The sequence below is a fragment of the Ovis canadensis genome, chromosome 1, assembly GCF_042477335.2.
Source record: "Ovis canadensis isolate MfBH-ARS-UI-01 breed Bighorn chromosome 1, ARS-UI_OviCan_v2, whole genome shotgun sequence".
NCBI lineage: Eukaryota > Metazoa > Chordata > Mammalia > Artiodactyla > Bovidae > Ovis > Ovis canadensis.
The window spans coordinates 200,653,627-200,666,147 of NC_091245.1; the positions used below are offsets into that span (position 1 = coordinate 200,653,627).

At 42.2% G+C, this 12,521-nt stretch overlaps 1 protein-coding gene across 7 annotated transcripts in view; it reads right to left on the bottom strand.

Annotated features, from left to right (window-relative positions):
• Nucleotides 1–1,035: 1,035 nt before the first annotated feature.
• The window catches only part of TP63 (tumor protein p63), a 266,002-nt gene continuing 254,516 nt past the window's right edge, over nucleotides 1,036–12,521 (bottom strand). For 5 of the 7 annotated variants that reach the window (XM_069557885.1, XM_069557876.1, XM_069557868.1 and 2 more), the window contains 4 exons: nucleotides 11,334–11,491; nucleotides 8,851–8,995; nucleotides 7,156–7,249; nucleotides 1,036–4,233 (listed from right to left, as the gene is read on the bottom strand). In XM_069557885.1, coding sequence (XP_069413986.1) covers nucleotides 3,937–4,233; nucleotides 7,156–7,249; nucleotides 8,851–8,995; nucleotides 11,334–11,491 — 694 coding nt within the window. In that variant the 3' untranslated portion in view covers nucleotides 1,036–3,936. Of the gene's footprint in view, nucleotides 4,234–7,155; nucleotides 7,250–8,850; nucleotides 8,996–10,559; nucleotides 11,492–12,521 lie in introns of those variants that run through there. The other 2 variants (XM_069557906.1, XM_069557921.1) reach the window with 1 other exon arrangement.

The following is a 12,521-nucleotide window of genomic DNA, read 5'->3' on the forward strand; positions in this document are numbered from 1 at the left end:
AACACAGCGCTTAGTAGCTCAGACATCTTTGCGACCCCATGGACTGTAGCCCACCAGGCTCTTCTGTCCATAGGGATTCTCCAGGCAAGAATACTGGAGTGGATTGCCATGCCCTCCTCCAAGGGATCTTCCCAACCCAGGGATTGAACACAGGTCTCCCACTTTGCAGGTGGATTCTTTACCATCTGAGCCACCACGGGAACAATATATATAAATATTGTATATTATATATGTTATGCTGAAAGTTGTTTCTGAAAGGTGATATTTAACAATTTAAAGGGGAACATGCCCAGACCAGAGCCCACCAACTGCAATGCTGTTCCCACATACAGTCAGGGCCATCTGCATCTAAGCCTGCAGTCCTGAGGAAGTCCTTGCTGAGCACCATGGAAGTCACTAAATTAGACATTAGGAATATCTGAAGTCTAGTCCTTGTTCCTAGAGAAGGAAATGGCAACCCTCTCCAGTACTCTTGCCTGGAGAATCCCATGGTGGGAGGAGCCTGGTAGGCTACAGTCCATGGGGTCGCAAAGATTTGGACATGACTGAGCGACTTCACTTTCACTTTTCAGTCCTTGTTCCAAAGCAAACTCATTCTGACCTCAGTCAAATAACATATTACATCTGTGAGTGTCTTATGTGCCAAAGCAGGTATATAAGTGTAGTAGTGTAGTGTGAATCACTCAGTTGTATCAGACTCTGTAACTCCTATAGCCCACCAGGCTTCTCTGTCCATGGGATTCTCTAGGCAAGAATGCTGGAGTGGGTTGCCATTCCCTTCTCCAAGGGATCTTCCTGACTCAGGGATTGAACCCAGGTCTCCTGCATTGCAGGCAGACTCTTTACCACATGAGCCACCTCCCGGTTTTTAGACTGGCTAAAATAAGAAAATAATGATTTTTTTTTGTTAACTGTTAATATTTGAATCTCTCTAATGTTTCTTGGGGATCCTTGGCATCTTTTCCTCTACCTCAATAAAAATAAGGCCAAAGGCCAGACAGGCAGGCAGACAGACAGATGCATACATCAACACCATTTCTCAATGCAAATTTTATTTATTTTTTAATTTTATTGCATGTCCTGGCAAACATTAAGTGGCTTGTGGATTTGCCTCTGGGTCATCCAAAGCCCATTGCCCCAAATTCCAAAAGACAAGCAACTGAAACTTAAAAAAAAAAAAAAAAAGCATCACATCTATAAGGAAAAAAAAAAACAACTTTCAAAAACATTAAGAAAGCATATAAAACATTTGGCGTTGACTTAATTTTCACAATTATAAAAATAATAAAAAAATGTAACCCTTAAACATTCAACACCCCACATACTGTATTTTAGGGGAATATCAAGAAAACAAAAGGTAAATGGATTTAATGAAGAAAGTTCTATCTTCCATTTCCATTTCTAATCAATGTCAAACAAAAATGTATCCATTCTTCAGCCAACTGTAATGTATTGTAATGAGGCCACATTAGAACTCCATTAAGCCCATGCCCCCTTGTCTGTCCTTAATATTCTTTCTCCCCTTACGCTAATTACTCATACACTCAAAAAACATTAAGTTGCAACCAGGATGTGAGAGGCCAGTAGTTGTGCCTCGCTTTGGCTCATGCCAACCCCATGATGTACATACAGTACAGGAATTTGAGTCCTTAGTGCTACCCGAATAGTGCTGAGATAGCTCAGATGTCCTATGTTTATTCAAACACTCAGGACAGTCCAGGAAGCCATTTGTCCTTCTAGCATTGCAAAGGCATGGCTTTCATTCTTCCCATCAATAGGCTTTCAAACCTGCATGCTTGTTCCACATATTAGCAGTGCTTATTATCATTTATGCACAATAAAACTTTGAAATCAAGGACTCACTCTCTTTAACATACAAAATTAAAAAAAATAATAAAAAAACAACTTTCCCTTCCCCCCCATCTTACAGTAATGGCATTTTTTTTTTAATTTGACATTGTAGTTTCACTAAATGGTGTTTCCATGAAAATACAAAAACAATAATAATAATAAAAAAAATCTCAACGATGGTTCTGGAAAACCCACTATCCCAAGAAGAGAAAGATAATAAAACACAATGTATGCAATTTCACACACAAAATATATATACACTTTTCAGGTGAAACTCATATATTTTTGAGCCACATTAGCCCTTTTGCACTTTAAAATAAAATTGGATGCTTCTGTGCAATGATAGCCCTTTACCAAAAGGCACAGCAGGCTTTTAAAAGAGCTCATTAGCAATATATACAAAATACTTGGTTTTGTGGTTTGAAAAAAAAAGTATCTGCTATGAAGTATGTTTCTAAAAGATGTACAGGAATATCTCCATTTACACTTTTATTTTTGAATCTGAAGACAAGTCTCAGCTTATGTGGTTCAAGCAACATCTCCAATGGTAAGCTTGCCCTCTGATCTGCTGGGATATTTTTATGCATGTGCACAGTCCAGAAGAGAGATGGACGGGAAGTTGGGTTCTCACAGTGACTTTCAATCTAAGTAAAACTAATAGTATTCAAAAAGATAAGTGATGCAGTGATACAACTAATGCTACAGTAAAACTGATCTCATAATTTTACATTTTCCAAATCAATACCCCTATTTTAAACCCTGAAGACAAAAAGATCAACAAGCCTTTATAAGCAGAATTTTATAGAATGTGAGGGTCACTAGAGGAAACATTTACCAAATAATACTATTTATATTTCAAAGAGTCTTCCAAGTGCTTCAATTCATGGTTTACTGAGATCTCTTACTGTTTAGCAGAGATGCAATATCTCTGTAAGATTCCTGTTTTTCCTGGATATTCTTAATACATATTAAAGGTTTATTGCAAGAACTAGACAGGTGCATTCATCCCAATCAAATCAACCTTAATTTGCTAACCTTAAGCAAGGGTAGCAAATATGTAATTGAGTTAATCAATCTAGTTGTGAAATTTAGTTTCCAAGCTTTTGTACTGGCAGCTAATGCTTTGCCAATAAATACTGAGAGTTAAGTAAATATGAGGAGATTGCTGATATACCAGGACACATGGTGTCAGTTGCTACTGAACTGGCTGCAATGACTTTTTAAGGATTTTGGCCGTTATTCACATTCCCCAATCCCAACCAAGAGCAAGGGAGGATATTGCTTTTCTTCTGGTGAGTGAGAGTGTAAACATGGACTTTTTCTTGTAATTGAGCTATATCACCCCGAAGGCAACCACCATCAGTAGCAGAGATATCAGTAACATAAAATACACCAACGTAGAGAATCGTGTACATAGGTATCCAGTCTCACCCACATAATAACAAATAGATCAAACCAAAGGTTGGATGTAACATGTGTTTAGCATCAAAAGAACTGAAGGCACCTACATGTCATTGTCACTCACATACACTATCAAGATCTAGATACCTACTACCATTCATGGCTGACTTTGAGAGAAGGCCCATAGATAAGCCATCCAAAACAAGTAAATTAGAAAGAAAAAAAAAGGTGATAAGTGCAACTCCATTTTTTTCCTTTAAATTACATTTTAAGCAATACTCAATGCCCCCACCCAAAAATACATACTGTATATTTATATATTTATATGCATAGTCTTAGACTATAAGGGTGAAAATGCTTTATAAAAGTCAATGAGAGCTCTCTGCCGCTTAAGGAGACACCCACTGCTTTTTTGCTCACTTCTGCATAGCCATGACAATTTCGGTCCTGCAAACAAGGGAGCTGAAGGCTTAAAGCCAGAAAACAGAATCAGGCGCTAGGTCAGACATTAGGTAAAACGTAGCCTCTTATTTCTCCTTCCCTTAAGGAACCAGACCGAAAAGAGGAAGGAGAGGAGCTAAGGAGAATGCTTGGCTGGACAAGCAAGAGTGCCTTGTTGTGGGGGTGGGGGAATAGGGGGTAGGCAGATGGGAAACTGGGAAGAGGGCACCACAACTGTTCAGCTCACTCCCCCTCTTCTTTGATACGTTGTTGCTTGTTGCGACGAGCATCCATGTCAAAGTTGAAATCATTCCACTCGTCTCGGGGTGGGAAGGAGATGGTCTGGCGGAGGGTGAAGCGCACAGCGTCAATGACACGCTCACCCCGGGTCTCACTGGAGCCTACGCTGACTGTGGAGGCACCACTTGGGGTCCGCAGGAGGTGGGGCGGGGAGGAGAAGTCGTGGAGCTGCCGGTGGTCCAGGATGCCTTTCCAGATGGCATGTCGGAATTGCTCAGGGATTTTTAGACTTGCCAAATCCTGTGCAATAGGGAAGTGAATCCAGGAGAATTAGGACAAAGAGAAAAATTAACATTCAGTACACACCATTTGGCTCCCCAATGCTTGGCTTTAATTGACCTGCATTTATTGAACTCTAAATTCGACAATAAAATCAGCTCTTTATGAATCTTCAAGATATATGTAACGAAGCACAAAGATATAGCCTTGAGGTGTCATCTCTTCTTGTAGAGTATTTTATTTATGCTCTGTTGGTCTCCATTTCCTCATTGGTAAAATAGAGGTAATATTTAGATCACAGAACAAAAATCCCCAAAGACATCAGGTAAAGGAATCTGGCAACTCTCAAATCTACCTGGCTCTAATCACTAGAAGAAAGATATTAATAGAATGCTACCATTTCTCATATGAGGAGATAGGAAAAAAAATTACAGATACTAAATACTTTCAACATGCCAGGCATCCAATTAATCATTTTTTATTCATCTTCCTATTTAATGCTAAGATTTGTGGTTGGTATTATTATGCCTATTTTATAGACGGAAAAGCTGAAGATCAGAGACGTCAATAAATCTAAAATTATACAATTAAGTGAATGAACTGGGAACTCAGGACAGCCTCTGAACCTGTAACTGTCCTAATGGTCAAAAGGTCTTTTGGTGTTTGGATCAATCACGGTATCAAAACACAGAGTGTGTCCATGTTCTATGGATGGGGGCAGAAGGCATTACAAAGATGATTGATCTTAACTAACTGTGGTAGCATCTCTGTTTATCTGCATTAGCTCTTCATTAGCCTGTTTTAGTGATGGCTGGCATTTTTTTATGGAGCAGCATGGTAGGTAGAAAGAACATTGTGCTTGGCATCAGAAGACCTTGGCAGAAGCTCTTATTCTGTCACTGACTAGCTAGCTCTAGACCTCCCTCAAGTCATTTATTTCCTACTGGCCTCAGTTTCCTCATTAACAAAATGGGATACAATTCCTTTTTAGGTCAACATATAATGTGGACTCATATGCTAACGTGGATGTGAAAGTATATTGCACATTATAAAGCATACTATGTAAATCTCAGTCATCTGTATTATTACTATGTTATATCATGATTAACCCATTCTTGCATCTTAGAGGGAACACTTATAAAAACACTGAAATTTAACCATATTCTTTCCAGGGAAGTATGTGAAATAACTAAGACTGGTGTTGAGAGACAAGATGAAAAGTAAGTGTCTATTTCCAGTGATGAACAAGAAGCTGAAGTGAGGATGCAGAAATTAGATAGCCTCCCAATATTTCTTAATTTGGAAATGAGCAGGATGAGTACTCTAATTTCCTATTCTAGCAGGAGAATATATTATAAAGAAGTTACTCCACAAATAGATAAGTCAGCATACCTCTATATGCTTCTGAAACTCCAAATAAATCCCAAACTCTCTGAAAACTAGGCTCCATTGAACTGCATTACTCTCTGGATAGATCTGAACTTATCCTGATGGGCGGGATAGCTGTAGCCCAGAGCCTGGCTCAGGACCTAGCTAACACCAGCAGAGATGGACTTGTGGAGAGCATCGGCAGATCCTAAAAACCAAACAGGCATCCTGACACAGTCCCCACTGGGGAGAAGTGGAAGACAAAACTTTAAAAATACAAGGAAGGGACAAAGTTCCTGTTCCATCATGTAAGGTTCTCAAACACAGTGCAACACAATGACTTGTGTCAAACTGCCTTCAATGGATGGACATCATTGTGAAGTTCTCAGAAACCTATTGGAACGTATTCCTAAAGCTTTCTATGTGTCTTTTACTTGCAATTTCTTCCATTAGGGAGCAGCAGCCAGGGGTGGTTGAGGGGTGAAGAAGGGCAGGCATAGGGGCAGTACAGCATATGCTCATTACCATAGGGCAGGGGTGCTCTTACACTGCATGGGCTGTCTCTGGCATCGGTGCTCAAGGAGGGGGGCAAAAAGAGGTCTCAACTACAGAAGCAGCAGCAGAGGCAGAGAATCTCTTCTTCCACCAGCCCAAAGGGCCCTCTGGAAGCTAGAAGGGAGGACAGTGAACCCCAAACAGAGCAGCATATAGCGTAGCCTGGGAGAAAAACCAGATTGCTGTAAACCAGAATGAAATGAGCTCCCTCCCACGTGAGCAGTAGTTCAAGAGGTACTGTAGAAGCAAGAATAAGTTCCCTCCCATCCAGGTTGCTCTAAAGGCTATCAAAGACAGAAGGCAGTGATTTTGAACCCAATTTGATTAACTGAGACCCAGAGAAGCAAAGTGATTACACCATGTTCTTATCACCACTAAAAAGCACGGCTGGGACTTGAACCCATAACCAGTGATCTTTCCCAGGGGTCAGGGATGCCTGGACCCTATTCTGGTAGATTTGATCATGAACAAACATATGGTTCTTATTGAGAGACACAGCTCAATCCCCTATCATGTCCTATTTTAAGGAAAGGCAGAAAAGTTCAATTAATAGGGTGAAAGGCCAGAAGCTTACACCTCAGGGTTCTATTCCTGGTTCTGACATCAACTAATCCAGACAAATGACTATACTGTTGTCCCCCCATGTTTTAAAGTGAGAATGACATCACTACCTTCTTGCTATCCTCCCTGGGATCTTACACCAATTAATGAGAACTTCCAGAAAGTCCTCTGAAGTCTTCAGAGATCATATATTCCTTGAAGGTGGGAATCAGATCTTTTTCCTACTCTGCACATAGTATGCATGTAATAGAAGACTGCTGACTGATCAGACAAGCTGAGGATGGCTGAGTCCTGAGCTTCTCAAATGTAGAGGTGGAGGTCTGGGGATCTTTCTAATATGGTTATGGGTTTCATCAAAATTGAGGATTGAGAAACAGGGAATTCAATTACAAGGTGGATGTCACCAGAGGGAGGAGATTAAGAAATAAAACTCAAGAGAAAAGTCTAACAGTTACTTACATCCATGGAGTAATGCTCAATCTGATAGATGGTGGTCAGCCCCTGGGTCGTGAAATAGTCCAGACATGATGAACAGCCCAACCTTGCTAAGAAACTGCAGAGGGAGGAGGGAAGAGGAAGGAGGAAACAGAAAAAGAAAGTTCACCCCAACTGCATTGGCAAGATAAAGGAAAACCCAACATTTTTCCCTGGGATGCCCTACAGAAGAGACTAGGGGTATATAAAGTATATGTGGGGCCTTGGATTGGAGGTTTGGGGGTGATTAGAAGGCAATGGCACCCCACTCCAGTACTCTTGCCTGGAAAATCCCATGGATGGAGGAGCTTGGTGGGCTACAGTCCATGGGGTCGCTAAGAGTCGGACACGACTGAGCGACTTCACTTTCACCTTTCACCTTCATGCGTTAGAGAAGGAAATGGCACCCCACTCCGGTGTTCTTGCCTGGAGAATCCCAGGGATGGGGGAGCCTGGTGGGCTGCCGTCTATGGGGTCGCACAGAGTCGGACACGACTGAAGCGACTTAGCAGCAGCAGCAGCAGCAGCAGCAGTGACATGAACTTTAATTTAGATCTACAGAGATTAAAGTCAACTGTTCAAGGATTCCTGCAGAGCAGAGATTTTTCAAATGATGGATGAGTGGAGTTCCAGGGGTTGCATGTCAGTGCCTTAGGAGCCATTGCAGAGGGTGAAAGGAAGGAGTCCAGTGCTCAGGTTTCCAGTCCTCTTGCCTCCTGGCTCTTTACTTCAAAAATAGCGTCTCCACTTTGATTGTCTGTATCTGAGGTTTCTGAGAATGGTTTATGTGGCTAAGGAAAAATTGTGGGCCACTATACTGTGAAGTCATCAATGCTCTCTGATTTATGTCCTCTTCAGAATACAGATCCCCTTCTTTTCTTTCCTGGTCTCAGATCAGTACCACAATCATCACAGAGCCAAATACTGGATGGGATGAGACATGCACTTGGCCGTCTTTCTGACCGACACTGCTAATGCTGCTGGATCAATCATGTGGGCACCAACACCTATTATTCCAGCAGCCAAGTGAGAAAGTCCTTCTGCACATGAAGCACGAGCAGATGCCAGGTGACAGGCATGAGATGTGGACACCTACACTTGCCTCTGCTGGAAACAAACTTCTAGGCTTCATGGCTTTCTTTCTTCTAGCTATCTGAGCTCCCTTTCCTGGAATGTCCCTGTTTCTCATATGACAAAGCAGAAGAGGCCACTGGCTTCTTGAGAGTCCCTGTCATTTTTGCTAACATTCAAACTTTTTGATGGACATTCAGCTTCAAAATAGTGATCCCATGGTGGTTGAGAGCTATGAGGCCTAGAGAGCAGGAAAGGGAGCAAGATAGCAAGTTGACTGCCCTTTTGGGAACCCCAGCCCTGAGCACCAATTTAAAGGTCACACTGACTGTAAAAATATGATGGAGGAGTAAGGGAGTAAGTGAAGATGGAGAAAACAGGCATGGACGCTTATACGCCTATAAACTCACATTTTCACTTTTTCCCATGTTGATTATTATGGTTACTTTGATTAAATACTACTGGTGACTCCATAGATTAGAGATAACTGAACTTGAACCACAGGGTTGCTTCTTTCTTTCCAACTATGCTATTCACTTTGACAGTGTCCACCCTCCACCACCCAGAGATGCTTAGGACAGGCCCCCAGGGGACATGCTGTGGACTCACCTGACAAGGCTGCAATCTGTGGGGTACGGAGGTGGGGGGGTGCAGTGGGAGGTGGATGGCATGGAGAGTGGGGGAGGGAGGGCTTGGGTAGGGCTGAGTCCATTCATGTCTCCAGCCATTGGCATGTGGGTGCCCATCATAGGAACTGAACAGAAGCAGGAGGAACAGAGAGGGTTACTGCCGTTATCACATACCAGCATCCCAGTGGTCCATCTCACCTGGTTTAACGTTACCAAGGGCCTACTCTACCAGCCTTCCTTTCCAGTCTTATCTCTTACTACGCCCCTCTAAGCACCCTGCATCTCACTGAACAGAAGAGTTACCAAACTCCAAACTAATGACATACTTCGTGACCATGGTACATGCTCTTGGAACAATCTCTTCCCATTTTGTTTTCTACTTCTACTGCTCTGTCTCCTTCTAATACTTTCTGCTCCTGATGTTAATACCATTCTCCTTGTATTTGCCTTCCTGAGTTATATTTCTGCCTCCTTCACTAGGCTAATCTCTTTAAGCATGGAGATTAGACCTGATACATGTCTGGTTCTCCGGAGACCCAAGCACAGTGCCTGGCATAGAGCAGATGCCCAGAAACTTAAATTATCTGAACAAATGAACAAATTCATGAATGAGAAGGGCCCTTTGGCTACTGGTTTGGGAATGAGAGAATTCACTGCAGTATTTGTAGGGAACCAAATGTCTCAGAAGGAAGGAGGCAATGAAAGACCCTAGCTCTTTTTTTTCTGGTCCATTTCAGGATTATGTTTGGGAACAACACCAACTTGGACTGGTTTCACTCACTTATAGAGAAGAAAAGCTCAATACCAATAATAATTATGAAACAGATTTTGTTTTTAGATATAAAAGAATATAAAGCACAATAACATGTCCACAAAAAGATGAAGGTAATTTGCTTCTATTTTAGTGAATTATAGTTTACCAAAGGGGAAAGGCCTCTACCACCAGCTAGTCAGCTAGTGAGCACAGGCCAAGAACATCTCATCAGTTCCCCTCTGACTTTCCTGATGCCATCAGAGGAAAATTAAGCATAAATAAGGAAAAAAGGACACAAACTGTTACACAAATGTGAAGGATCATTACCACTATCCCTATTTTGTCATCTCAAAACAAAGTTGAGGACTCTAAGATCTCATCAGAGAGAAAGCAAAAAAAAATAATAATAAATGGTTCCTTCTCCTTTTATTGCCAAAGTAGTAGACCTATTGAGGGGTCAGGTTTAGTCCTAGGATGTATTTGTCACTAGTCAGAGAGTGGTCTGGCTCTAATGTCTGCATTGCCATACCAAGGAACCAAACCTCATACACCTCTGATGTCAATACAGTCTGAACAGGTACTATCAGAACCAGAGAGAGTCACAATCCGAGCCTCCCTGCCTGGATGGGAGCAGAGTTTGGAGGAGAATGGGTACATGTATATGTGTAGCTGAGTCCCTTTGCTGTATACCTTGAAACTGTCAAGACACTGTTAATCAGCTATACTCCAATATTAAATAAAAAGTTAAAAAAAAAGAAAACCCAGTCTCTACAAGGCAACAGTGAAACGCAAATTTGAAGGATTGATAAAAAACATGAGGATTTCTAGGATAAGACTGAGGCACTGCTTTATGAGGGTGATTACAAGACACATGGGATGTATTTAGGCTTTGTAACCCTTCTGTATTTTTACCATCTCACTGTGTGTTTGCTATCTTTTTTTTTTTTTCTTTCAAGTTTGGATATCCACTCTGCTAGATTAAGTTCTAGTGGACAAGCTAATTATATTCACAGCAAACCTATGTACTGATCATCATCCATTTCCAGGCTCAATTCACACATTTTCTCTTATAGTTATACTTAGTTGATATGAGGAATCTGTGTGTGAGTAAATAAAAGGGAGGCTCCTTTCCCTATGTTGATTCTTTAATAACTGTGTATGGGATGAAGGGGACGAGTTGAGAAGACCAAAAGTGTGGAGTCACAGACTGATAAACTGTTAAGTGTGCAGAATGATAATTTTATGAATGAAAATTGAGCATTAGATCAGAGAGGTGACTTGTCCAGAGTTACACAGCTAATACTGCAATGGAGTCCAGACTACAATCTGTTTTCTCTAGATTTTAAGTCCACCGCACTATGCTGCTTCCAACAAGTTGGCCAGGTTTCCTACCAATAATCTCAAAGATTGTAGAAGGTGGGTCCCCATCCAGGTTGGCAGGAAGCAGACTGTTCTTTCTACAGATATCCTTATCCCTACTAAAGGAACAGCCTTCTCCATCTCTACCAATGTGCTTTGCAATGAGTCACAGATCTTAAAAGTGAGACAACTTTGCCCAAGAGAAATTTAAGCCACTCAGCTTCGATCTGTCCTGTCTCTTTGTGCCTCCCATACAGCTTCAGAGCAAGCTTCCCTGATCCCAGAGCAGAGTCTTCCACTACACTAGCCCTGCTGGTCCTCCAGCTGCAGCTCAAGGGAGATGTTCTTACTGTTGGCTCCCATGCCATCAGGAATGGTGGTGGGAGTGAGGGCGTTGCGCTGCTGAGGGTTGATAAGCTGGCTCACGGAAGGCAGCTTGTTCATGCTGTTCATTTTGTTCAGAGGTGGGGAGCTGTTACCGTAGGAAGACTGAGACTGCATCGAGGTCCTGGGAACACAAACATGGAAGTATGGTAAGCACAGGATGCTGAGGAGTGGGGACCGGTCATTTCCAACAGGTCTCAGATTAAAACATGGCCCTAACTATACAGGTGTAAAAATATTCCTCCAGCGCAATGACAGGAACTTATTTGTGTTTCCATCTGAGAACCTCTCCTGCTTTGGCAGGGATCACAAAGCTATCATCATATCATATGTTTCCTATGTGACTACAGGACAGAGATGAGTATCTTCCTAAAGCATCTCCTTTGTGAGAGGGGAAATCATTGCATCTTCTTTTCCCCCTTTTGTTTTCTCCATCCCTCTCAAGGTGAAAATCAAAAAGGGAAAAGAACTGAGTGAAGACCCAAAGGCTTATGAAAGACATGGAGATGGTGAGCTCAAATTGTGGCCGAGGTGTTGCGCCTATAGCTGGAGCTTGGCAATTTGGGATATGTAGAAAGTATCCATAAAGCCAATCAAACAGGGCATTTGGCAGCCATCATGCAGAGGCCTCAACATGGAAACATGCCTTCTCAGCTTAGCTGTTCCTGGGCCATGAGGGAGCCCATCAGAATACCAACGGCCTCTCTGCACAGAGGGAATCTGAGAGTCCAAACAACTGTTCTGTTAAGCTTCCACAAGTCTCTGGGGCATGTGTGTGTGTGTGTGTGTGTGCGTGCAGGTACTCAGTTGTGTTCGACTCTTTATGACCCCATAAACTGTAGCCTGCCAGGTTCCTCTGTCCACAGAATTTTTCAGTCAAGAACACTGGAGTGGGTTGCCATTTCCTACTCCAGGGGATCTTCCCCACTGAGAGATCAAATCTGTGTCTCTTACAAAGGGAAGAAGAAGCACAGTTTTCCATTCAGCATGACTTCGATTTGCAAACTAACTAGAACTGGTTTGTCCTACTATGTATTATGGCTTCCCTGGGCACAGTGGTAAAGAACCTGCCTGCAGTGCAGGAGATGCAGAAGACAGGGGTTCAATCTCTGGGTCAGGAAGATCCTCTGGTGGTGGGCATGGCAACCCCCTCT